The following is a 23,542-nucleotide window of genomic DNA, read 5'->3' on the forward strand; positions in this document are numbered from 1 at the left end:
AGCAATTCTTAAAGAAGAATGATTACCTTATTGTAAATTCTATTAATCTGTGGTAAAGAGACAGAGCATGTCTATATTTCAGATTGCTACCAAGAGTGATTTAGGGCCTGATTTAGAGGTGGGCGCAGTCTGGGTCACTGCTCATTCTTCGGTAGCAGCAGATTTGAGAATTTGTTCTAATACCACAGGCGGAGTCTTGTGTAAAAACATGCCCAAAGCTGGATTCTCAGATCCAGTGCCTGCACCCGAAAACACAGCATCATATCCACATCACGACCATCGGGCATCTGAGCAACCCTCACCTAAGCTGCTGGGGCCAGAGAAACTACATCCCGGCACACAGTCGTAGGCTTTAGCACCCCCAAAATGGAGATGGCATATCCCCATTTTGAAAGCCAATCCCCAGCTCCACCCCAAATGCCTGCAGCCTGACAGTCATACTGTGGCTAACGGGATCCGGTCTGAAGATCGACAGTATCTAGGTCGACAATGTTTAGGTCGACCACTATAGGTCGACAGTCACTAGGTCGACATGGATGGAAGGTCGACAGGGTTTCTAGGTCGACGTGTGCTAGGTCGACAGGTCTAAAGGTCGACATGAGTTTTTCACATTTTTTTTCTTTTTTTGAATTTTTTCATACTTAACGATCCACGTGGACTACGATTGGAATGGTAAAGTGTGCCGAGCGAAGCGGTAGCGTAGCGAAGGCACCATGCCCGAAGCAAGGCGAGCGAAGCGAGCCATGCCAGGGGACGCGGTGCACTAATTTGGGATCCCGGTCACTCTACGAAGAAAACGACACAAAAATAAAATAAAATCCTCATGTCGACCTTTAGACCTGTCGACCTAGCACATGTCGACCTAGAAACCCTGTCGACCTTCCATCCATGTCGACCTATAGTGGTCGACCTAAACATTGTCGATCTAGATACTGTCGATTTGATGAACCACACCCGTGGCTAACTCTACATTGCAACCGGAGCAGCGCCACATGTTCACTCCAGCTCCAAACATGCGCAGAATACAACCCATTGGTTACTTGTACTGAATCGGGACTGTGTCAGGGTTTGAATTAGGCCCTACGTGTCCACCATGAGTCGCATGGGAAAGCATCATACAGAAGCCTTATACCATTCATGTCTATAATGTTGTTTTTACTACAAAGATTAAGCCATAAATTAGATGTGAACTCTCAGTTGTATACATTTCTTAATGGCAAGAATTAAAAATAAGTCACCAAAAAGTAATACTAACCCACATTACCAGCAGCATACATGATTGGGAAGGATAGTGGAGACAGTCTCATTCTCCTGAGAATAACCATTCTTATGATTTTACAGACCATTGATAGTGCCAGTGAGATCAAGATCTTAGATATTCACCTAAGAATACTGACCCTCCCATATTTATTGGGTCCTACTAAGGGGGGAATTTAATTGCGGCAGGCTAACCGATACCCTGGGGCTATCCATTTAGCCCCAAAGTCAGCCTGACACTTATCAAGAAAAAAAAGAAGTCCAGAAAATAACCTTGTTTTCGTGCTTGCAGCAGCAAAAACTCATAGTCCGTGAACTTCTGACGGATGCTAAGTGTTTTTGCCCCAAAACAGATAATTTTCCAGGTGCCAATAATGAGCTATAGTTGGATTTCCCGAAAAAAAAAAAAATTGCGGTAAAGTCCTGTTTATAGAGCATGAAAAAGGCTTCGGGCGAATTTCCCGTTTAATGTGTCATACATTCCTGGTATAAGCAAGCTGTGCTTATTGCCAGTGTTTCCTTCGTATCTCTGAGGTACTATGGTGAAGCATGGAGACATATATATTTAAAAAAAAAAAATGCTCTCATATTGCTTGCTACGTAATGGGTCCAAATGGTCACCTGATTACCATGTACATAGCTGCTTTGTAACACAGATGATCATTGGACAAAAATATTGGTCTGGGGAATCGGAAAATTCGTTAGAAACAACCAAACTTTGTTGTTTTGAGCCAGATATCCTTTATGGATATATAGATGGTGTTTCTTATAATTCATTACTAACAAGAGCCAAAAGAGTCAGTAACAGTATATTATAGAAAGTAGGGTCAGATTCTGTACACAGGGCCAAAGCCATATTTCCCAACTGTTTGGCTTGTGGCATCTATTCACAGTGTGGGGAGTTCCTGAGTGCGGGCCAGCATCTACAGGAGTTCTGGGTATGTTCCCAGAGTGATATAAAAGGGGGACATGCTGCAAGGCCACACCCACTTCCTGTTGAGGCCATGCCCTCTTTTTCAGATTAGAACATGTTGGGAGGTATGTCGGAGCAACCACTATACAACTACCTAGGGTGCTGTGAAATGAGGGGTGACGCTGAGGCTGCCTAACACTACAATGAAAGATGACTTTAAAAGGAAATTAAATGAATGGAGCTTTATGGAGACTGAAAACAAAATCAATTGTATTGCCAATAAGAACTACACATAATAAATAGCGTTCCTTTCTCCTGTTAAAAAAACAAAAGCCTTAAATGTATTTTTCATTGTGTTTGCACCTGAAAGCCCAAAACCACATTGTGCATATGTCAAATAGTTTACAACAGTGCAGTAAGTTGCTGTTTCCTGCTGCATTACTCAGCTCTACCTTTAGACATTTTTTTGGCTAATTAGGTCTCGGCAAAGATGGTCATAAGAGAACTGACAATACCTTATAATTTATTTTATATTATAGCTATATGAAGTTATATAGCAGGGGAAGCATAATTTATTTATAGAATTTTTTTAATGACATATACAGTAGATTATACTATTATCAATTATTTACACATTTTATTTTGTATTATCTTTTCTGCAAAAGTGTAGTTAAGAGCCCAAAACCTGGTTTAAATGTGTGAACCAGGAAGGTAGGCGCAATACAGCCCTGCCCGTACACAAACAATTACACATTTTTATCCCTCTGAACAATTAAAGAAATGTAACACAACTGCGCTGTATATTTGTATGTGTAAGCAGCTCAGTATGATAAGTAATCTCTAAGTTTCAAAAAAACGAGCGCTAAGGTATGTACATACCTTAGCACTCGTTTTTGAAACTTAGAAATCCGTCTGAACAATACAAAAGTGCATTATTATTTCTTAGGATACTTACTACTGAAATGTACAGTATACAGGTGAAGGCAGTATTACATGGAAAAAACTGACGGTAGATAAGAAACACTTGGCCCATCTAGTCTGCCCATGTACATGCACACACTAGGGTTAATTTTTTTTGGTCGGGAGCTAATTAATCTACCAGTATATTTCTGGATTGTGGTAGGAAACCCACACAAGCATGGGGAGAATATACACACTCCACGCAGTTAGGGCCATGGTGGGAATAAAACCCATAAACTCAGTGCTGTGAGGCAGTAATGTACTATACACTGCAAATGGCAATACTTGAATTTTGAAACAGAAACAGTTTAATGTAAATTTTTCTATGTGAAAGAAATGGCAAAGAGCAAAAAGACACATACATAATTAAATAGAGAAAAAGTACAAATGAAATAAAATTAGCTATAATCCACATTTGTTATTTTAAGGTAATGTCTTAAATTTAATTTAGCAGTTTAAACATTTTTAAATTTCAAGTAATTGTTCCACAGTTATTAAAGAAAAAATGTCATCTTTTGACTGCATTATTGGCACTTTGCTTAATTATGCAGTGTGGCATTCTCTGAGCACTGGCACTAAGCTGTCAGCCTTTGTTTAGAAAAGTACAGTGTTTATTAGAATACAGCAATGATTTGAGCATTCATAGATTCAATATGGGTTTTATATTGATAAAAAGACAAGTTTCGGACACATTAAGAAGATGATTAGGAAGTTAAGAATTATACAAAAAGAGGATTGCTGAAATTAAACTCTTGCACTGTAGAATTAGCTTATCTAATTATAAGTGTTAACAATATTTAGCAGCGGGTCATGTCTTATTAATTTACTATGCTAGTATGTAGGTACAGAAATAAATAAAGTTGTTTTGCACCTTATGGTCCTCATTCCGAGTTGTTCGCTCGCAAGCTGCTTTTAGCAGCTTTGCACACGCTAAGCCGCCGCCTACTGGGAGTGAATCTTAGCATAGTAAAATTGCGAACGAAAGATTAGCAGAATTGCGAATAGACACTTCTTAGCAGTTTCTGAGTAGCTCCACACTTACTTGGCAACTGCGATCAGTTCAGTCAGTTTCGTTCCTGGTTTGACGTCACAAACACACCCAGCGTTCGCCCAGACACTCCTACGTTTCTCCAGCCACTCCCGCGTTTTTCCCAGAAATGGCAGCGTTTTTTCACACACTCCCATAAAACGTCCAGTTTCCGCCCAGTAACACCCACTTCCTGTCAATCACATTACGATCACCAGAACGAAGAAAAAAACCTCGTAATGGCGTGAGTAAAACTCCTAACTGCATAGCAAATTTAATTGGCGCAGTCGCAGTGCGAACATTGCGCATGCGCAATTAGCGGAAAATCGCTGCGATGCGAAGAAAATTTACAGAGCGAACAACTCGGAATGACCACCTATGTACGTATATGTAACTACATCTATTTTTTTTCTTTTTTTTGCGGGGGAGGGGGGATTTCTGCCCATACAGATTTCCTAACATTCATTTTATATTACACCGCTTAATATGTGTTATTGTAAAACTTCAGTTTTCAAATTATGTTTTTTTGCATTATTATCAAGGAATACTTAATTAGTTTATCATATAATTAATAAGATACAGAATAATACAACACCAAATAAAGGAAAATAAAATATTTAATCACCAGGCTGTGACCTCATAGATATGGCTGTAGGAATGGGCAATAAGTGCAGTAATCGTTTGGTGTACAGCCCTCACCTACTGTTACCTTACCATATACAAACCATCATCTTTGAATATCAATACTGAACGGCGTAAGGAGTTTTGATTTATCCAATGCGTATAGTAGTAGAAAGAAAGGCGACACAGATGTTAGGCACCGAAAGGTTAAAACAATGGTGACATGTTTATGAGTTGATAAAGGAATATAGAAGACAGCAGATTACATGTATATATTTCCATAACATAACAATGATAGAAATTAGAATACCTTAAAGTGAGATGGCAACCAACCACCTGAAACGTTTCAATGGTATCCATTTGTAAAAGCCGTTGCAATCAAAGGCCCCTAAAATTGTACAATTGTTGAGTATGTCAGTACCCTATTCAACAAGAAGACAGCTTCATTTCTGCTAGACACTGCAAGGTTGGCATGAATGTGCATTTTTCACTCTGTATGCTGTACACTTGTAGGCGATGTATTTAACGATGCACAGCACAGATATATAAATGATAGAAATGCAAAAGAAAATTAACAATTTGTGCCATTTCTAACATTTTGTCTTTAGAGGTAGGCAGTGGTAGTGGCTGCTGGGAGTTACAGCAAAACAGACGGCTTAACCTTTAAGTCAGTATCACAAAAATATAAGGAAAACTCAACTAAGAAATGCTGCCAACCACCCCTCATCTGTGCACTGTAATGGCCTTCACAGAAGTATTAGAAAAAGCAAAAACTGTACTTTCATCTGAGCAGCCCGTAGGTCACCATAGACAAGCTTTCAAACGCACAGAGGGCTTTTGCGCTAGGTGAGATATGAAATGAGACAAGTTTGGAAGGTTGAGAGAGGATAAATTACCTTAGTACTGTTGTTAGCTGAATGCTAATGTTTCCTACTTGATAGTACAAACAAAGCAAATGAGATTTTAAGGTTACTATAGTGACATGATAATTGGAAGAGGAATATAACCAGGTGCAAAGGGTTAGTGACTGAGCTGACACTGTACATGAAAACGTAGATACTATTTAGAAGGCGATCCAGTATGAAAAGTTCTGAAAAACAAACAAAAGAACAGGAAGCAATGGGAAATAGTTTTTCTTATTTTATGTGAGAATTATACCTATAAACATAAGAGGCTTACAAAACTCTAGTTACTGTGCACAGCAGGTTTGGTTTGTCTGAGTTTGCTTCATTGTGAAGTGAGGCTCTTTAAATAGGCCCCATAAGGCTCTAACTACTGCAGCAAGCAGATGTAATGCAAAAGTAGAAAAGTCTATTGTGTCTAATACTGTCAGCTTGGCTGATGTCACACTGGATGTTCTCTTTTTTTATTGTGTCAACATGTTTTCTATAAAAAAAAAAAAAAAAAGATGATGAAAAAAAAAAAGTATTCTATGGTTGGAGGGAAGTGGGACAGGAGCAGAGGCCTTACTGTAAAGCAATCCCCTTTTATTCAGTAAACCAAATCATCTCCGTCCTGTTTTTGAATAATAAAGATGCACTATGCATACCCCATGTTATCACTACTGCTCAACTGTCCATGCTTCAGAAGCTAGTGTGTAATATCAGCTCTGCTGTGACAAAATTAAATGCGTATTTTTCATGCGATCTAAACTGTGAATCAATAGTGCATCAAATTTTGCTAATCCCATAACAGATAGTTATAGATACTGTACTATGCTGCATACAGTATTACTGTATACAAACTTGCATCCATTCTGTACAAAGACACATATACACTCCGTAAAACAATTGTGTTTATTTTTCCTGAGGTGTAAGTGCCAAGAACTTCTGTCACTATATAGACTATTATAACTTACAGTACACCCAACAAATACAGCACACTGCATGTAAATACTGTACATACAGAAAATGCATATACATGAGATTCAGTTACTAAGATAAAAAGAGTACATTAGGGACAAAACAGTCAACTACAAAAGAGTAATTTATTTCTGTGATTGTTTTCCCCTAATATATGCTAGAAATTTGGACCTTGATAAGACAAAGTATGCAGCATGGGAGGCATGGCTCAAGAAAAGAGGCTGTTCATGTTTTGTAACTGAATTTCTGCCTCAGATATAAACTGGTAACCTATTAGTGCCCAATACAATGGCATATATCCAGACATATTGTAGGGCCCAGGATAAAAGCTATACAGAGGGTGCACTGCATGGGCGCTGTCAAGATGGCAGATACAAAAAAAAAAAAAAGAGAGAAAATTATCAGTGAAATGACAAATATTCAGATGTGTTATCTAGCCTCAATATTGCACGCAGCGTGCAAAGCCTGGCGTGAACGTGCTGCCAGGTTCAGTGCAACTCTGCTAGCGTTGGGTATCTTTTCTGCTGAAATTGCGCTTAGTCAAAACGCAATGTAACTAGGTCACACCAGGAGCCTGTGCCGTTTAATCTGATATGCAACACTTGTATATCTGTGTGTGACCGACTCGCACACATTGAAGCACAACGTCACTTGGCATGGAAAAAAGGCCCAGCCGCTGCATCATAGCACTTTGTATACAGGTTCAGAGACTCAGTCGCACACAGATATAGAAGTGTTGCATATCAAATTAATCAGCAAAGACTCTGGGTGCATCCTAGTCACACTAAATTGCAAAGAGGAGCATTTTTTCTCAAAATACATGGCCAACGCTATCAGACATTCACGTGACCTGGCGTGCAAAAATGATATATGAGGATCTATCTGTAATATGATTTTTTTTATATATATATATATATATATATATATATATACAAACATATATTTTATTTAGTTTTTTGCATAGATGGTAAATGGTCTACTGCGGTGACTATAATATGAAGTAAAAGGAACGGAAGATTAAGAGGAACAGTTATCACCGTGGTCAATAAGCTTTCAGATGAATTCAGACAATAACTTGGCCAGCCCATGCCATGTGAGAACAAATTCACTACTGTGAGCAATAGGAAAGGCTGGAATTTCCCCTTTCCTTACACCACCACGTATATTCGTTGAATTCTAAAGCGATTTCCTAAATGCACATGGTTGCTTATACATATAGTAGAACAAAAAGATTGTAAGTTTAATTTCCTAAACAATATCTTCCACTTGCCATGCAATATATGTATTTGTTTGTTTTTTATCATTGGGAAAGGGTTATGGTTGGCAGCTTCTGAAAATTTAAATGCACATTCATGCCATCATACAGCAAACAAGAACACTTTGCGGTCTGAAACATAATGCATGCAAATTGGCCAATACATTTCCATTCAGGTTCATGGATCACTGCAGCACAGCAGAACAACATGTACTTTTCTTATTGGATTTAAAATACATGGCCATTAGTAACTAACTTTAAGACCACAATAGTAAATGTAACATTTTTAAAATTAGTTACACATTAGAACACAAAAATGCATGCATATGTTAGAAATCCCTTTCATGTATTTCAATGAAGGATTTTTTTTTTTTTTTGCTTTTGTATAGATTGGGGAGACTTCAGATATCTGGATATTATTGGTCTGTTTCTCTCCTCATACTGTATGAATAGAGGTTCTTGCAGGACAAAGACACCTGAAGCACACAGGAAATCATTGAACTTGGGTGAGTTCATGCATCTTACATCTCACACTACTGTATCTAAACAACCAATGGTTTCACTGCTTAATTATTTTTTAAGTATCTGCATGACATTTTTACCATTTTGCAAATCACGTCCCCTGACTGGTCAAGAGAAACCATTTTAAATGGGTGTAAAGATGCATCCTGTCTGATTATACCAATGCCCCAATGCAATAGACCTTGGGTGCCAAGCTGCTGTTGTATTACTATCACTTTTACAGCAAAGCTTTGTATAAGGTTAATACAATTACATAGACCACCATGTACTGTATGGTTATTTAAATAACAGCATTATAAGGTTTGCTAATAGCTGCATTTAAATATACCTTTGCATGTATGTTTTAAAACTGTGTGTTTAAGAGTACAAGAACTTTAATTGCCCTAGTAAAATACAATATAAAAGAAATTATTTTTGTATAGTGATAATACAGTTTGCAATACAGAAAATATTTTTAAGTCTATAAATAATAAGCAAGTAGCTGTGGAATGTACAGTAACTTGCAGCATCACTTTCAAAAATCTCTGATTTACTAAGAGAACTTGAGCAGTAATTTGTACTGCAGAACTGTCAATCCTGGACATTAAAAGGATGAAATTTACGCTTCCTCATCTACTGGTCCACTGGGCAGTGGTGTAAGCCTATAAAATACTATGTGACATATCTAGCATAGAGCCTACCAGTCAAGGTGGCCATGGCCAATAAAGGTTAAATACCCAAGATTGAGACCAAATATTGGGTAAAAGATGTTCATTTTGACCTTAATGGATGAACAGATATCAGCCAATAGTTTTCTATTACTTTCATAATATAAGAGAGAAGAGACAGTTTGGGCAGTGAAGTGTGCAGTTTTGAAACAGGTCTATTAGTAACCTCAGTGGCTAATATAAAACAATGCTTTTTGTGTCAATAGGTTAAGTGAGCCACATAATAAAAAAAAATGTGCATGCAATTTATTCATTGCCCAAGTAGCGAGTGAGAAAAACCTCCATCGATCATTTTCATTATTACAAAAATAGGAGGACCTCTAATAGACTCAGAAAAGAGATCCATATAATTTTTTCTTTATGTCCCCATTATTACATAGAGATAAATATCGGCCTAGTAAACACTACATATCCATGCCCATTCTCAGTCAGATGGTGAGCAAAAAATTTTCTCAACTGGAAAGGTTAGATGAGCATGTATAAAAAAGTATCAGGCAGTTACATATATCACTGATACTAATGAATTGTACCATGATAATCAGTGGACGTGTACATTAATGAGTATAATAGGAGAGATTGATTTCAGCAATGCAGGGAATTCTGATGTTACCCCTGCTTGACCAAAATATCTATTATCTAGAGGCATAGATCAACATATAAATAGAAAAATTAATAAATAGAAAACTTACAGCAATTCCATGGCCGAAGCCAGAGCCCGGTTGAGGACTTGCTGCGCTAATGTAGTTACCAACACCAGAGTCTTGGCTGGCAGCTCCATAGAGATCGGCGACAGGCCCTGGGCTGTTGGCCCCTGGAAATCCACCTGGTCGAGCTGGGTTGGTGCCTGCCGGGGAAGCGGGTGCGCCATAATTCGGTTGAGCACTGTAGCTATTCAGGACTAGTGTGCAGAGAATAAAGCCAAGTATGAGGGCAGAAGCATAGCATGCTGTGTTATTACAAAGAAAACAGCCAAACTCTAGAAAATAGCAACCTTTGTTTGACCTCTAACACTCAATCAAGGCCATGCGGAACAGGAGCACATACTCAATGGAAACATAGGCCCACACTACCACTAGAAAAGCGTTTTAATGAAAACCTGATTACATACATGTTCAAATAGCAATCATTCAATGTTCTATGGACACCCATAATAGGTGATAAGGAATTAAGAACACTATAGAACAGATGAGGTTGTTTTAAACATTGCATTCTAGGACAATGCAGTTTGTATTTTATTTTTAATTTCTTCTGCAATATTTTGATATGTGGAGACAGCATTCATGTTCCATGCAAACTTCAAAGGATCTGAAAATGTAAACTTATGAGGTGTGTTCTATCTAGTTTGAAGACTACTAGCTATACATTATTGATAATTAATAAGAAGATCAATAAGCGTAAAACCTACAACACATTGTAGGCTTTATATAGTCACACTGATAATGGAGTAGAATGTAAGCTTTCACAAGCAGGGTCCTCTTCCCTCATGTGCTTTTACGTCTCTTACTTAACCTATCTTCTTTTTCAATACTCCCTTTGATGGCACCAAATACCTTGGTTTTCTGCCACCCTGATACCTATTTCATTGCTGTTTACTGACACAGCTACAGTATGTTTATATACCCTGTACTTGTCCTATATTGTACTTAACTGTAAGTCACTGTCTTCATGTTTTGCTTATTTGTTTACTCTGTAATTGGGCTCTGTGGATTCCATGTGGCGCCATATAAATAAATAATAATAATAATAATAATAATATGTTAACTCATTTTAAGTGAAAGAAATGGGATAAATTATAAGGGTCAAATCAATACCTTATTTTCGCATAATAGAATCATGTTACAAATTGTGTTGGGAGGATATTCTGTAAAGTTATTGTTTTAACCTGCTGCCTTGAAATATGCATGTATGTATACACTGTGTATCAACCCTTATCCTACCTTGCCTAACCACTAACATCACAAAAACTCTAATTAATGAGAAAACTATTCAAATGTTGCTCACTGAATACTTCCATATCATGTTTAAGTCTGTCTACATGCAATTGAAGCCTCAGATTGTGAATTGGAATTGGGCATAATTTGGGTCCCACAAATGCAACAACTTAAGATCAACTTTGACCAGCCAAGCCATATTGGAAGTGTTAGTCTTCAGCAGCAAACTACTGTATGTTGCATTTCAACATTTGTAGAGCTTTAATTTGCATTGATATTGGAAAATAAAATAAAATATGTGTAATGTACAGTATGTTGCCATGAGACCAATGTAGAATAATACAATCATAATAATAAAAACGCCAAACAAAAATAAAATCTAAATATATCAAGGGAACAAAAATGATTAGAAATGTAATCTCAATCTTTACCTCTCCCAGGTTTCTACTAACTTTCCTTCTCGCCTCCTTTCTCATTCCTTCTCCTACCCTCAGTTTCTCCTGCTCCCTAAACCCATAGCTGCACTTACATTTTATCCATAATTTTTTTATTACCTGCTCCCCCACTCCACTCCAGTTTATCCCTTTCTTATGTTATTCACTAGTATTGTCTCTTACAACCTAACTAGTTTTTTTAGTATGTGTTTATACAGTGCAGGGCCGTAACTAGCGCTGTGCAGTGGTGCCTGACACACAGCGCATATGCACTGTGGATTCAGGACCACCGGCAACACCCGCTCGGCAGCGTAGCCACCGCACTGTGATGTTCACTCGCCCGCCGTGTAGCTCAGTTGCATTGTCCAGCTACTTCTTCTCACATAGGTAGCCGGGCAGCGCTGCAGCTCATTTTTTGTTATCACTCCCCTTTCCCATGAAGTCACACCCCTATATTTCTGCCATGTGCCTTTGTCGCACACTGTTCCTATTCTAAATATGGTGTGTGTGGTGGTGGGGGGAGTGTGTGAATGCGCACCAATTATTTTTCTGGCACAGGGCACCAAAATGTCTAGTTACGGCTCTGATACAGTGTCCGGTGTGATAGCCTAGTCTTACTGGTTAATTATTCTTATACGGTTTGTCCAGTTTTGTTGTGTGTACTTTGCTTACCCTTTGAATTGTACCATTGTTTATGTACATTAAGAAGGGGGAAAAAAGCGCCTGTCTTAACAAAATAAACCAAATATTAGAAGCTGGGCTGAGATGTGAAGAGAACATACAAAATCAATATATACATTTTTATGTGCTATATGCCTATACAAAATAAGGATTAAAAATGAACTTGTTTTCTTATATAATTGTTGGGATGAGGCACTACCATGGCTTTAGCACACAGGTGGATCCACTGATAACCTTAACAGACAGCATGAGTAAAGAAATACAGATGTACAAAATATCTCTAATATATTACATACTGTAGCAATATGCCTACAGTGTGGAACATCCTATATAGCTGCATATCTTTTAATGATCACTAAAATATTAACTGAATGTTTCAATAGTATACAACTGTTCAAAGCACTACAGGGTTGTTGTTTTTTAATAAAAAACTAAGCAACTAGAAAAACACGGGGTTGTGCTTTCAGTGTAATCTGGTATACCATACATAAAAAGCTTAATAAAATACATTCTAAATATACACTATGAATACAGCGGCTTAACTCTTTAGATAACATCTAACATTGCTTAAGGGCACAGCAGCTTTCAATATCTTACGTAGAAAGCAGACAATTTATTTAGCAGATGTGAAACTATAATAATCTAATATTATGAAACATACTAAGGCAATCCATTTGCCCAGTAGAATTTTAATGCAGAGCACAAAACCGAATGAATACAACTCTGCCTTCTCACTACACTAACAAAGAATGGCACTGATGGGAAAGAAATAGGCGGTGAATGCCAAGGCCCTCTTTCTGATATTAACCATTAAAAAAAGGCGACCAGAAAAGCATCTGGTTCATGGCAATCATACTCTCCAATATTTCAACAACCAAAGGAGAGACAATTAAAATTAGTAATAATAGACGTTCAGACCCTTACACCCACATCAGCACTGTGGGGTAATAGTGTCCATAACCTCATTTCAAATGGTTGCCTGCACTAGTTACATTTACACCCACCTACCAAAACCTGCTAGAACCCAAGATCCCACACATACAGTAAATTAGAGAGTGTCTCAATAGCAGATAGCTTCTGAATCAGGCTGCTACCTGAGCAAATAAATCACAGCTGGTGGTTTTTCCTTTAGGTCTGGTGCCCTCTACTAGCATGGGTTGCTGAGACCATAGATATGCGCTTACCTTGCCTTACTTTCAGACGTACATTAAGCAACATTCATGTGGCCTGATGGTGATATTTGCGCTTATTGGAATGTACATCATACTGTATGTCACAGTAGCCCCCAATTTTATACAATGAAGGTAGCACAAATAGGACATTTCATGCATAGTCATATTGCTTGTGGGTTACGGTCGTTAGGTAGGTCGACACTTATTAGGTCGACCACTTAAGGTAGACAATGCCATTAGGTCGACATGCATTAGGTCGACAGGTCAAAAGGTCGACGTGCATTTTTCAAATTTTTTGGATTTTTTCATACTTGATCCACGTGGACTACGATTGGATCGTAGTCCACGTGGCGAAGCGAGCCATGCGAGGGCACACAGTGCACTAATTTGGGTTCCACGTCACTTTACGGAGAAAACGACACCAAAAACAGTCAAAATCCTCATGTCGACCTTTTGACCTGTCGACCTAGTACATGTTGACCTAATGAACATGTCGACCTATTGTCCCTGTCGACATTCCATGGTCGACCTAAGTTGTGTCTATCCAACGACCCATACCCCTGCTTGTCCAGATGAATAATTAAATGGTTATCAAAATATAACTATAAATGCCACCAAACAATATTCAATGTAATCTCTAATATAAATTTACAAGCAATTGTTCTTGCTTTTCAACATTTATACACCAGGGGAGGAAAAAAAAAATAGGATTTTAATTACCTACCGGTAAATCCTTTTCTCGTACTCCGTAGAGGATACTGAGGTCCACATTAGTACCATGGGGTATAGACGGGTCCACTAGGAGCCATGGTCACTTTAAGAATTTGATAGTGTGGGCTGGCTCCTCTCTCTATGCCCCTCCTACAAGACTCAGTCTAGGAAACCGTGCCTGAGGAGACGGACATACTTTAAGAGAAGGATAGAAAGATAGCGGGAGATTCCGAACCAGCACAGACAAACTAGAGGAAAGCCAAGCTAACCAAACTTTAAACCAGGAACAGCAACAGCTGAACCAACAATACTTAACCAAGTAATAGTGCAGGAATAAACGAAGCACTGAGCGGGCGCCCAGTATCCTCTACGGACTACGAGAAAAGGATTTACCGGTAGGTAATTCAAATCCTATTTTCTCTTACGTCCTAGAGGATACTGGGATCCACATTAGTACCATGGGGATGTACCAAAGCTCCCACACCGGGTGGGAGAGTACTGAAGTTCCTGCAGAACTGATTTACCAAACTGAAGGTTCTCAGAGGCCAAAGTATTGAACTTGTAGAACTCAGCAAACGTGTTCGAACTTGACCAAGTAGCTGCTTGGCAGAGCTGTAGAGCCGAGACACACCGGGCAGCCGCCCAGGAAGAACCCACCGACCTTGCAGAGTGGACCTGCACAGATTTTGGAACTGGCAAGCCTGCCGTAGAATAAGCATGCTGGATAGTAAGCCTGATCTAGCGAGCACTAGACTGCTTTGAAGCAGGACACCCAATTTTATTGGGATCATAAAGAACAAACAGCGAGTCAGATTTTCTGTCACATAGATCTTCAAAGCCCTCACAACATCCAAGGACCTTGAAGTAACAGAGGTGTCGGTAACCACCAGAACCACAATAGGTTGGTTGATATGAAACGCAGACACCACCTTAGGAAGAAATTTCTGATGAGTTCTGAGTTCAGCCCTATCTTCATGAAAAATCAAATAGGGGCTGTTGTGAGACAATGCCCCCAGCTCCGACACACGTCTTGCTGAAGTCAAGGCCAATAGTGTGACGGTCTTTCACGTAAGAAACTTTCCGTCAACGTCCTGTAAAGGCTCAAACCATTCCGATTTTAGGAACTGCAACACAACATTGAGATCCCAAGGTGCCGTAGGAGGCACAAAGGGCGGTTGGATGTGCAGAACCCCCCTAAAAAATTTCTGAACCTCAGGGAGAGAAGCCAATTGTTTCTGGAAGAAAATGGGTAAGGCCGAAATCTGGACTTTTATGGAGCCCAAACGTAGGCCCACATCCACACCTGACTGCAGAAAAAGGAGAAAACGTCCCAGTTGAAATTCTACCACAGGAAATTTCCTGTTCTCACACCAAGAGACATATTTTTTCCAAATACGGTGGTAATGCTTAGACTTTACCCCCTTTCTGGCTTGAATCAGGGTTGGAATAAGCCTATACGGGATCCCTTCCGTGCTAGAATTTGGTGCTCAACCTCCATGCCATCAAACGTAGCCGTAGTAAGTCTTGATAGATGAACGGCCCCTGTTGTAGAAGATCCTCACAAAGAGGTAGAGGCCACGGGTCCTACAGGAGCATCTCCAGTAGATCTGCGTACCAGGCCCTTCTTGGCAAGTCCGAAGCAATGAAAATTGCTTGAACCTTTTCCCTTTTTATTCTTTTGAGAATTTTTGGGATCAATGGAAGTGGTAGAAACACGTACACCATCTGGTAGACCCATGGAGACACCAGAGTGTCCACCGCCACTGCTTGTGGGTCTCTCGACCTGGAACAATACCAATGGAGTTTCTTGTTGATCTGTGGCATTCCCCACCGACGTGTCAAGCACCCGAACACCTCCGGATGAAGACCCCACTCTCCTGGGTGGAGGTCGTGTCTGCTGAGGAAGTCTGCTTCTCAGTTGTCTACTCCCGGGATGAAGATTGCAGACAATGCCACAGCGTGTCTTTCTGCCCAGAGGAGAATCCTTGTTACCTCTGACATGGCTGCTCTGCTCTTTGTTCCTCCCTGTCGGTTTATGTAAGCTACCGCCGTCACATTGTTCGACTGAACCTGAATGACGTGATCTTGAAGAAGATGTGATGCCTGTAGAAAGGCGTTGTATATGGCCCTTAGTTCCAGAATGTCGATTGGAAGGATGGTTTCCTGACTTGACCATTTTCCTTGAAACTGTTCGCCCTGGGTGACAGCTCCACAACCTCTGAGGCTTGCGTCTGTGGTTAGCAGAATCCAATTTTGAATCCCGAACCTTCGGCCCTCGGTCAGGTGAGAAGTCTGAAGCTACCACAGAAGAGAAATCCTAGCTTTTGGCAACAGACGGATCCTCTGGTGCATGTAAAGATGTGATCCGGACCATTTGTCCAACAGATCGAGCTGGAAGGGCCTTGCGTGAAACCTTCCGTACTGCAGTGCCTCGTAAGAGGCTACCATTTTCCCAAGGAGGCGAATGCATAGGATGCACCGATATCGGGGTTGGTTTTAGAACATCCTGTACCATCGACTGGATTACCAATGCCTTGTCTAAAGGAAGGAATACCTTCTGTGCCTCCGTATCCAGTATCATCCCCAGGAACGGAAGCCTTCGTGTTGGTTCCAGATGAGATTTTGGTAGGTTCAGAATCCACCCGTGATTCTGGAGTAGTCGGGTTGAGAGGGCAATGTTAACTAACAACCTCTCCCTGGATGGTGCTTTTATCAGCAGATCGTCCAGGTACGGTATTATATTCACTCCTTGTTTGCGGAGAAACATCAACTCTGCAATTACACCTTGGTGAACACCCTCTGTGCCATAGAGAGGCCAAATGGCAGGGCCTGAAACTGGTAGTGACAGTCCTGTAATGCAAACCTTAGATAAGCCTGATGAGGCGGTCAATGAAGGTACGCATCCTTGATATCTAGAGAGACCAAGAATTCCCCCTCCTCCAGACCAGATCACTGCTCTCAGAGACTCCATCTTGAACTTGAACACCCGTACGGGTTCAACGACTTGAGATTTAAAATAGGCCTTACTGAACCGTCCGGTTTCGGTACTACAAACAGGTTGGAATAATAACCCTGGTTTTGCAGCTGAAGTGGAACAATGACCTGAGTCTGTACCAGTTTTTGAATGGCTTCCTGTAAAGTCATACTTGCTTCTTGCCTGGTAAGGCTGATTTGAAGAATCTGTGAGGTGGGAGTTTCTGAAAACTCCAGTCTGTAGCCCTGGGCTATAAGATCTTTGACCCAGGGATCCTGGCATGATATTGCCCATATGTGACTGAAGTATCTTAATCGGGATCCCACCTGCCTGTCTTCCAGGCAGTGCGGTCCACTGCCATGCTGAAGGCTTAGAGGAAGCAGAACTGGGGTTCTGTTCCTGTGAACCAGCAGTTGCTGGTTTTCTGGGTTTACTTCTATTGCCTTTGAAAGCCATAGAAGAACCTTTGGTTTTGATTTTAAATTTCGCTGTCCGAAAGGACTGCAGAGTTGGAGCAGAATAGATTTTCCTAGCTGGGGGGGGGGGGGGGCGCTGCGGAAGGAAGGTATGTAGACTTACCCGCAGTAGCCTTGGAAATCCACGTATCCAGTTCAGCTCCAAACAGGGTCTCACCTGTAATTGGTAGGTTTTCCATGCCTTTCCTGGAATCCACATCCGCAGCCCACTGGCGTAGTCATAGGCCCCTGCTTGCTGACATTGCCATGGCCATGGTGCGTGCACTGAGCAAACCTATTTATTTTATGGCCTCTACCATAAAAGTTGCAGAATCCTGTATATGCTGTAGAAGTAAAACTATCTCCCCCTTGGATAAGAAACCTAACTCGTCAATTAGATTACCGGACCATTTAGCAATGGCCCTAGTGATACATGCGCAAGCAATAGTGGTTCTCTGGGCCACCCCAGCAGCTGTGTACAGGGATTTGAGAGTGTTCTCAATTTTGCGGCCAGCCATGTCCTTTAAGGAGGCTGCCCCAGGGACAGGTAAGACTATCTTACGTGACAACCTAGATACCGATGCGTCAACAATCGGTGGATTTTCACATTTTTTTTCTATCATCCTGAGGAAAGGGAAGGATGTGAGTAATCTCTTAGTGATCTGAAACTTTTTATCAGGATAAACCCAGGTTTCTTCAAATAGAGAATTCAACTCTTTTGATGCAGGAAAAGTAGCACAGGATTTCTTTTTTACATTAAAATAAGATACCGCCTCCTCCTCTGTCACCTTATCAGGAATCTGCAGAACGTTTCTAATAGCTTCTATCAGAGCCTGTACCCCCTGTGACAGAGCTGCCCCCCCCCCCCCCCACTGAGTCCACCTCACCCTCCTCTGCATCTGACACCTCATCATCAGTGTCAGCCTGCAGGATTTGAGCCAGTGTACGCTTTTGTGGATAAATGGAAGGAGTCTGAGGTGCTGGAGTGGTGCCTGAATCTCTATTCATCAGGTCATCCACAGACTGTCTTAAGTATTGCATCTCTTTCTCATTCTGGGATAATGTTAGAAATAGTCAAGATCATCCCTTTCAGTAAATCCAACCATGCTGGTTCGGACCTACTAGCGTGAGAATGTGTACTATCCTGAGTACACTATAGTGATCCTCCTGGGGAAGAAAAACACTCTGCCGTGCATGAAACACACTCCTTTGACATTGTAAATGTGAAATCACACCCCATACACAGAAAAAGGTTAAGCACAAGTAACCCACACAGAGCTCTGCTAGGGAGAGACAGAGTGTTTTGGAGCCAGCCACACAGCGCCCTTACTGCTAATTGCAAGTTTAGCTGGGTCGCAGGCTAAGTACCCTGATAAGTGGTTAGTACACTAATAACGTTCCCCGCCCCCCTTGCTATGACCCCCTGATACCGCTGAGGTAATCTGAAGTCCCTCCGGAGGAGCTGCGCTTCTCTGTCAGTCTGTCACTGTGGATCTGCAGAGGAAAAATGGCGCTGGTGAGCTGCTGGATCTGCTCATAGTGAAGACCCGCCCCATCAATGGCACGCGGCCTTCTTGTTTTTTTTAATACTGGCTGAGATGTTTGGTGCTTAATACAGTGAACCAGGGTCCCTGTAAGGGTATTGCCAGTGTGGGTAGTTTTAGATGGCTCAGCTCGCCCCCTCATAAGCAGTGCAGCCGCACTGTTCTGAGCCTGAGGACACAGCCTGCTCTCAGAGCTGCGCTCCGTACCCTCATGCCGCCATAATAGCCGGCGACCCGCTAACCGGGATGCCGGCATAGCACTCACCAGTCTTCTGTCTCAGTTAGGGGTGGTGGCATGCTGTGGTAATGTACGCTCACCGTGGTGGGGCTTGCGAATGGTTCCCGCAGGAGCTCAGTGTCATGTCAGCGGGGAATGGGACCATTAATCCAAAAGTGTTTAAAAAACCCAGAAAAAAATTGCGTGGGGGTCCCCCCTCCTAAGCATAACCAGCATCTGGCTCTTTGAGCCGGTCCTGGTTGTTAAAATACGGGAAAAAAATTGACAGGGGATCCCCCGTATTTTTACAACCGGCACCGGGCTCTGCGTCCGGTCCTGGTGCAAAAAATACGGGGGACAAAAAGCGTAGGGGTCCCTCGTATTTTTAACACCAGCACCGGGCTCCACTAGTCAGAGAGATAATGCCACAGCCGGGCGAACTGTTATATCGGTCCCTGCGGCCGTGGCATTAAATCACTAACTAGTCACCCCTGGCCGGGGTACCCTGGAGGAGTGGGGACCCCTTAAATCAAGGTGTCCCCCCCCCCCCCTCCAGCCACCCAAGGGCCAGGGGTGAAGCCTGAGGCTGTCCCCCCCATCCAAGGGCTGCGGATGGGGGGCTAATAGCCTTGTGTCAAATAAAAGAATATTGTTTTTTGTAGCAGAACTACAAGTCCCAGCAAGCCTCCCCAGCAAGCTGGTACTTTGAGAACCACAAGAACCAGCATGCGGGGGGAAAAACGGGCCCGCTGGTACCTGTAGTTCTACTGCAAAAAACCCCCCCAAATAAAAACAGTACACGCACACCGTGAAAGTAAAACTTTATTACATACATGCATGCCGACACACACATACTTACCTATGTTCACACGCCGACTCTGTCCACTTCTCCAAGCAGAATCCACGGGGTACCTGAAAATAAAATTATACTCACCAAAATCCAGTGTAGATCTGTCCTCTTCTACTTGTAATCCTCGTACTTGGCAAAAAAATATAACGCATTTACCCGGACCACGCACTGAAAGGGGTCCCATGTTTACACATGGCACCCCTTTCCCCGAATGCCGGGACCCCACGTGACTCCTGTCACAGAGGGTCCCTTCAGCCAATCAGGGAGCGCCACGTCGTGGTACTCTCCTGATTGGCTGTGCGCGTCTGAGCTCAGACGGCGCATAGCACTATGCCGCTCCATTATCTTCAATGGTGGGAACTTTGCGGTCAGCGGTGAGGTTACTCGCGGTCAGTAACCTCACCGCTGAACCGCTTTTATTTGACACAAGGCTGTCAGCCCCCCATCCGCAGCCATTGGATGGGGGGGGGGGGGGGGACAGCCTCGGGCTTCACCCCTGGCCCATGGGTGGCTGGAGGGGGGGACCCCTTGATTTTTTGCAGTAGAACTACAGGTACCAGCGGGCCCATTTCCCCCCTGCATGCTGGTTCTTGTGGTTCTCCAAGTACCAGCTTGCGGGGGAGGCTTGCTGGGACTTGTAGTTCTGCTACAAAAAACAATATTCTTTTATTTGACACAAGGCTATCAGCCCCCCATCCGCAGCCATTGGATGGGGGGGGGGGGGGACAGCCTCGGGCTTCACCCCTGGCCCTTGGGTGGCTGGAGGGGGGGACCCCTTGATTTAAGGGGTCCCCACTCCTCCAGGGTACCCCGGCCAGGGGTGACTAGTTAGTGATTTAATGCCACGGCCACAGGGACCGATATAAAAGTGTCCCCCGGCTGTGGCATTATCTCTCTGACAAGTGAAGCCCGGTGCTGGTGTTAAAAATACGGGGGACCCCTACGCTTTTTGTCCCACGTATTTTTTGCACCAGGACCGGACGCAGAGCCCGGTGCTGGTTGTAAAAATACGGGGGATCCCCTGTCAATTTTTTTCAAGTATTTTTACAACCAGGACCGGCTCAAATAGCCCAAGGCTGGTTATGCTTAGGAAGGGGGACCCCACACATTTTTTTCTTGATTTCTAACCCATTCCCACCCCTTCCCACTGAAAAACATGCTCTGATCTCTCCACATTATTTTAGTCAGTTAAAAAAAAAAAAAATTCTTTAAAAAAATATATAAATAATACTTGTGGCTTCTAATAGACAAACCAAGTAGATAATCCCTTCTAATATAAATAGATATGCTATTAGCAACAAAAAAAAACACACAAAAAAACATGTTTTTAATTTTTTTTATTAGATTCTGCCAGCAAAATGAGGCGTACTGAAATTGACGAAATGACTGTCGAAAAGCACTGTTGTCGAATCGACATTCTTCAATTGAATATACTTTTGTCGAAAAGCCGCATTTTTACCATTGCAGACATGTCGAATTTGACAACTGTCGAATTTCAAAAAGTCGAATCTGAAACGGCCGTTTTTTTGTCGAAAAGTACTGTATTGCATTGTCGAATTTTTTGTGTGTCGAAAATGCCCCGTTTTTCGACATTTGCAGCAATTCGACCGCAATTGCATATACCCCATAGTGTATAAAAATGTTACTTTCAATAATTACTTGTACATATTACAATTTCTCAGTCTCAATTTACAGAATGTTTAAATAATATCATAAACACCGAGCTGACTTCATATGATGATTTTCTATTGTTGTAAATAATTTCCTGGTAAATACGTGTATGATGATATATGGACACATCTTCTATAATAAGCACCCAAATACTGCAAGCTCACTAACGCTAGTGCCGCCCATTTGTCAAGGGGGTGGAAAGAGGATGGGATGTACATGTTGCCAAGCAGACTGTAAATAAAAAACCCACCAGTTATTTGAGCTGTCTTGCTATTGAAAGAAAAGAGATGTGATTGTAGGCAAACAAAAGCAATTAAAGATAAATAAAAGGAAACTCTTAATTAATGTGTTTCTGTTCTTACTAAACATGCGAATGGTTCTCTTTCCTTTTTTCATTTTACTATGCACACAATAAATATGCATGTTGCTCTAGCCATGGAGTCAGTGTGCAATCAGTCAGGGAAAAAATATTTTTGTTACGACAAAAACAGACTTGTACAGAAGGGCTTTTATAAGATATTAATCTATTTGCCCTAGTCCTTGACCATATTTCCCCTTAACTTCCCTCAGTTGTGCAAGTTTAATTTGCCATTGAGTCTTTGAAAGACGTTAGAAAAAGAGATACAGTAAAATATTTTGTTGGCGGAGCACTCATCAATATTCAAAAACATAACTTTTATTAATATATGGAGGTATCAAGTTATATCTCAACAAATAACACAACAAATATCAAAGAAGATAAACTGGATCCGATTCAGATGTGGACAGAGCTGTTATCGCTGTTGCTTACATGGAAGCAGCAACGATAACAATAAAAATGGTACTGCAGTAGGAAGCGTCACGCCTCTTGCTTGCACTAGTGTTCAAGCTATGACTTAGGGTGCAGCATCGGATTATCTGAGTCACTATCAGCCGGCTGTTTGAACCAATCTGAGTCTGATATCGCAGACCTGTACTACACACATGCAGTATAGGTCCAGCGCATACGCAAAGTACCGAACAATTGTACATGGCAGCACGTGCCGCACCTCCATCCGCATCTGAATTAGGCACATAGGGGGGAATTCAAATGTTTGAAAAGTCGGTTGGGTGTCTGTTTTTCCTGTCTAGGAGATAGGAAAAAACAGACACCCAGCTGACTTTTCAAACATTTGAATTCCCCCCATAGAGTGCTGAAAGACACCCAACTGTCTTTTGAAACATTTGAATTTTCCCCATAGAGTGCTGAAATGTGAAGTGATAAAGACCATGTAATCAAGACCATCTAGGCCATCGGTTCCCAAGGAGCACTAACGGTCCATGTTTTAAGAATATCCATGGCTCAGCACAGATGGTTAAAATAAGATTTTACTTACCGATAAATCTATTTCTCATAGTCCGTAGTGGATGCTGGGGACTCCGTCAGGACCATGGGGAATAGCGGCTCCGCAGGAGACAGGGCACAAAAGCAAGCTTTTAGGATCACATGGTGTGTACTGGCTCCTCCCCCCATGACCCTCCTCCAAGCCTCAGTTAGGTACTGTGCCCGGACGAGCGTACACAATAAGGAAGTATCTTGAATCCCGGGTAAGACTCATACCAGCCACACCAATCACACCGTACAACTTGTGATCTGAACCCAGTTAACAGTATGATAACAAAGAAGTAGCCTCTAAAAAAAGATGGCTCACAACAATAATAACCCGATTTTTGTAACAATAACTATGTACAAGTAATGCAGACAATCCGCACTTGGGATGGGCGCCCAGCATCCACTACGGACTATGAGAAATAGATTT

At 41.7% G+C, this 23,542-nt stretch overlaps 1 protein-coding gene across 8 annotated transcripts in view; it reads right to left on the bottom strand.

The window, feature by feature from the left end:
* Positions 1–23,542, bottom strand: part of MSI2 (musashi RNA binding protein 2) — a 1,055,328-nt gene that overhangs the window by 16,061 nt on the left and 1,015,725 nt on the right. For 4 of the 8 annotated variants that reach the window (XM_063953648.1, XM_063953646.1, XM_063953644.1 and 1 more), the window contains 2 exons: positions 9,814–10,022; positions 5,089–5,166 (listed from right to left, as the gene is read on the bottom strand). The exons of 1 other annotated variant lie outside the window; for it this stretch is intronic. In XM_063953648.1, coding sequence (XP_063809718.1) covers positions 5,125–5,166; positions 9,814–10,022 — 251 coding nt within the window. In that variant the 3' untranslated portion in view covers positions 5,089–5,124. The remainder of the gene's footprint in view (positions 1–5,088; positions 5,167–9,813; positions 10,023–23,542) is intronic. 3 more of the 8 variants (XM_063953647.1, XM_063953645.1, XM_063953642.1) reach the window with 2 other exon arrangements.

Source organism: Pseudophryne corroboree, chromosome 2 (genome assembly GCF_028390025.1).
Source record: "Pseudophryne corroboree isolate aPseCor3 chromosome 2, aPseCor3.hap2, whole genome shotgun sequence".
Lineage (NCBI taxonomy): Eukaryota > Metazoa > Chordata > Amphibia > Anura > Myobatrachidae > Pseudophryne > Pseudophryne corroboree.